The sequence below is a fragment of the Zalophus californianus genome, chromosome 11 (genome assembly GCF_009762305.2).
Source record: "Zalophus californianus isolate mZalCal1 chromosome 11, mZalCal1.pri.v2, whole genome shotgun sequence".
In the NCBI taxonomy this organism is placed as follows: domain Eukaryota; kingdom Metazoa; phylum Chordata; class Mammalia; order Carnivora; family Otariidae; genus Zalophus; species Zalophus californianus.
Genome location: NC_045605.1, coordinates 30,738,130 through 30,742,162, shown reverse-complemented (window position 1 = coordinate 30,742,162; position 4,033 = coordinate 30,738,130). Strand labels below are relative to the sequence as shown.

At 39.3% G+C, this 4,033-nt stretch overlaps 1 protein-coding gene across 1 annotated transcript; it reads left to right on the top strand.

Annotated features, from left to right (window-relative positions):
* The first annotated feature begins 726 nt into the window (after window positions 1–726).
* LOC113914516 (T-complex protein 1 subunit zeta-like) lies at window positions 727–2,700 on the top strand. The gene has a single exon (XM_035722901.1). It carries the CDS (start codon window positions 785–787, stop codon window positions 2,378–2,380), a length of 1,596 nt encoding a protein of 531 aa, XP_035578794.1. The 5' UTR covers window positions 727–784; the 3' UTR covers window positions 2,381–2,700.
* The last annotated feature ends 1,333 nt before the right edge of the window (window positions 2,701–4,033 follow it).

Sequence of the window (4,033 nt, the reverse complement as noted above, 5' to 3'; positions counted from 1 at the left end):
AGGAGAGCAGAATTTAAGAATCAGCAAGGTTGTCTCAGAGAACTTGGAATGTGTTTTGGAAAAAGAAAAGAAGAAAGAAGCCTATGACTCAGAATGATTACATGAAAACCACACAGTAAAAAACATTACCTTTCCACTTCCTGAAGGACAGCTTTTTCCTAATTTCCCTCTATGGGCCAGGTACTGTGTAGAAACTGATATGCAGAGTGTTGGTGAAGTAGACTCTGAAATGCACAGTTATGTCAAAATGAGATACCATAAAACACCAAATGTTTGTGAGGTTGCAAAACAACTGGGACTCTCAACCATTGTTGGTGGAATATAAAATGCTACTTTGAAAACGGTTTTACCTATTTCTTATGACCTAAAAGTATGTATTGACAAAAAAAGTTGTTAAAGAATATTAATAGCAGCTTTATTTAAAATAGTGAAAACTTGGGAAAAGCCCAGGTTTCTATCACTGGAGAATGAATAAAAAAACAAAAGTATATTTAGATAATAGAATGCTATTCTACAATAAAAAGGAATGAACTGATGCTTAAACAACATCATGAATGAACCCTCCAAAAAGCAATACACTAAGTAAAAGATAATTTATACAAAAGAATATATACTAATGATGTCATTATATGAAGTTCTAGAAAAAAATCATATATACATATCTAGTTCTAGCAAAACTAATCTGTGTAACTAAAAATAAAAATGAGTGGATGTCGTGGACACGCTGAGTGGGCTCTGGGCCCTCCGCATGCCGGCTCTTCTCCTCTTCCTGTGCTAGTTAGCTATGGCGGCCGTGAAGACCCTGAACCCCAAGGCCGAGGTGGCCCGAGCCCAGGCTGCGCTGGCGGTGAACATCAGCGCGGCCCGGGGCCTGCAGGACGTGCTGAGGACCAATTTGGGGCCTAAGGGCACCATGAAGATGCTTGTTTCTGGTGCTGGAGACATCAAGCTTACTAAAGATGGCAACGTGCTGCTTCATGAAATGCAAATTCAACACCAAACAGCCTCCTTAATAGCCAAAGTAGCAACAGCCCAAGATGACATAACTGGTGATGGTACCACTTCCAATGTTCTAATCATTGGAGAGCTACTGAAACAGGCGGATCTCTACATTTCTGAAGGTCTTCATCCCAGAATAATAACAGAAGGATTTGAAGCTGCAAAGGAAAAGGCACTTCAGTTTTTGGAACAAGTCAAAGTAAGCAAAGAAATGGACAGGGAAACACTTATAGATGTGGCCAGAACATCTCTACGTACTAAAGTGCATGCTGAACTTGCTGATGTCTTAACAGAGGCCGTAGTGGACTCCATTTTGGCCATTAAAAAACAAGATGAACCTATTGACCTCTTCATGGTTGAGATCATGGAGATGAAACATAAATCTGAAACTGATACAAGCTTAATCAGAGGTCTTGTTTTGGACCATGGGGCACGGCATCCAGATATGAAAAAAAGAGTAGAAGATGCATACATCCTCACATGCAGTGTGTCATTGGAATATGAGAAAACAGAAGTGAATTCTGGCTTTTTTTACAAGAGTGCAGAAGAGAGAGAGAAACTTGTAAAAGCTGAAAGAAAATTCACTGAAGATAGAGTTAAAAAAATAATAGAACTGAAAAAGAAAGTCTGTGGTGATTCAGATAAAGGATTCGTTGTTATTAATCAAAAGGGAATTGACCCCTTTTCCTTAGATGCTCTTGCAAAAGAAGGTATAGTAGCTCTGCGTAGAGCTAAAAGGAGAAATATGGAAAGGCTGACTCTTGCTTGCGGTGGAGTAGCTCTAAATTCCTTTGATGACCTAAATCTTGATTGTCTGGGATATGCAGGACTTGTCTATGAATATACATTGGGAGAAGAGAAATTCACTTTTATTGAGAAATGTAACAATCCTCGCTCTGTCACATTATTGATCAAAGGACCAAATAAGCACACACTCACTCAAATCAAAGATGCAATAAGAGATGGCTTGAGGGCTGTTAAAAATGCTATTGATGATGGTTGTGTAGTTCCGGGTGCAGGTGCAGTGGAATTGGCAATGGCAGAAGCCTTGATTAAGTACAAGCCCAGTGTAAAGGGCAGGGCCCAACTGGGAGTTCAAGAGTTTGCTGATGCATTACTCATTATTCCCAAGGTACTTGCTCAGAACTCTGGTTTTGACCTTCAGGAAACACTAGTTAAAGTTCAAGCGGAACATTCAGAATCAGGTCAACTTGTGGGTGTGGACTTAAACACAGGTGAGCCAATGGTAGCAGCCGAAGTAGGCATATGGGATAACTATTGTGTAAAGAAACAGCTTCTCCACTCCTGCACTGTGATTGCCACCAACATACTCCTGGTTGATGAGATCATGCGAGCTGGAATGTCTTCTCTAAAAGGTTGAATTTGAAACTTCCCTCGTGTCATCCGAATCATGAAGACTCCACGAGTGATCCTAAGAATATAGCGACGGAATCTTTGTCCAAGCCTCAAATAATTTTCAAAAGCATTTTCTTTTCCCATATGAAAAAAAGAGAACACTGACACCTAAAACACTGAAGTTCTGAAATTAATGTTTTTTTTTAATTGCACTTCAATGTACACACATTAAGCAGGCCGTTTTTACCCAATGAAAAGGATGTTTTGCTTTAGCTTCAGTGATATAAAAGTACCGTGTGAGATAAGTATATGTTATCCACCTTGTTATTAAATGTTCCTTGAAAAACAAATTATAATGGTTTAATAATAATTTCTTCTAATGGATGTATTTTAATTTATCCAATAGGTCCCTCTACTGTTACACTTGTAAGTTTTTATAATATAAATACTTTAACTTAAAATTTTGAAACATCCCTGTTTTAGTATAAATTCCTATGAGTAAAGCTATTGGATCATTGAGACTTCTAATGTTTGCAAAGTAGCTGTGCTAAAATGTTCCCCAGAGGGGTGCCTGGGTGGCTCAGTCGTTAAGCATCTGCCTTCGGCTCGGGTCATGATGCCAGAATCCTGGGATCGAGCCCCGCATCGGGCTCCTTGCTCGGCAGGAAGCCTGCCTGCTTCTCCCTCTCCCACTCCCCCTGTTTGTGTTCTCTCTTTCACTGTGTCTCTCTGTCAAATAAATAAATAAAAATCTTAAAAAAAAAAATGAGTGGATGTCCACTCTTACCACTGTTGTTCAACATAGTACTGAAAGTCCTAGCCTCAGCAATCAGACAACAAAAAGAAAAGGCATCCAAATCGGCAAAGAAGTCAAACTTTCACTCTTCACAGATGACATGATACTGTATGTAGAAAACCCAAAAGATTCCACCAAAGCATTTCTATGCATTATCCTCCTGAAGCAGGAGAAAGAGAAATCAAAGAACTGATCCCATTTACAATTGCGCCAAAACCCATAAGATACCTAGGAATAAACCTAACCAAAGAGGTAAAGGATCTGTACTATAAAAACTATAGAACACTTAGAAAGAAATTGAGGAAGACAGAAAAAGATGGAAAAACATTCTGTGCTCATGGATTGGAAGAAGAAATAGTGTTAAAATGTCTGTGCTACCTAGAGCAGTCTATACATTCAATGTAATCACTATCAAAAGACCATCAGCATCTTTCACAGAGCTGGAACAAACATTCCTAAAATTTGTATGGAACCAGGAAAGACCATGAATAGCAAAAAGAATGTTGAAAAAGAAAACCAAAGCTGGAGGCATCACAATTCTGGACTTCAAGCTGCATTACAAAGCTGTAATCATCAAGAAAATATGATACTGGCACAAAAACAGATACATAGATCAATGGAACATAATAGAGAACCTAAAGATGCCTGGGTGGCTTAGTTGGTTGAGCGTCTGCCTGCGGCTCAGGTCATGGTCCCAGGGTCCTGGGATTGAGTCCCACAGAGGGCTTCTTGCTCAGCGGGGAGCCTGCTTCTCCCTCTGCTTGTGCTCTCTTTCTCTCTGACAAATGAATAAATAAAAGAAAGTCTAAAAAAAAAAAAAAATAGAGAGCCTAGAAATAGACCCTCAACTCTATGCTTAACAAATCTTTGACAAAGCAAGAA

Bases quoted from the DNA above. Each gene is read 5' to 3' on its own strand.
- LOC113914516 (XM_035722901.1), top strand. From the start codon at position 785: ATGGCGGCCGTGAAGACCCTGAACCCCAAGGCCGAGGTGGCCCGAGCC.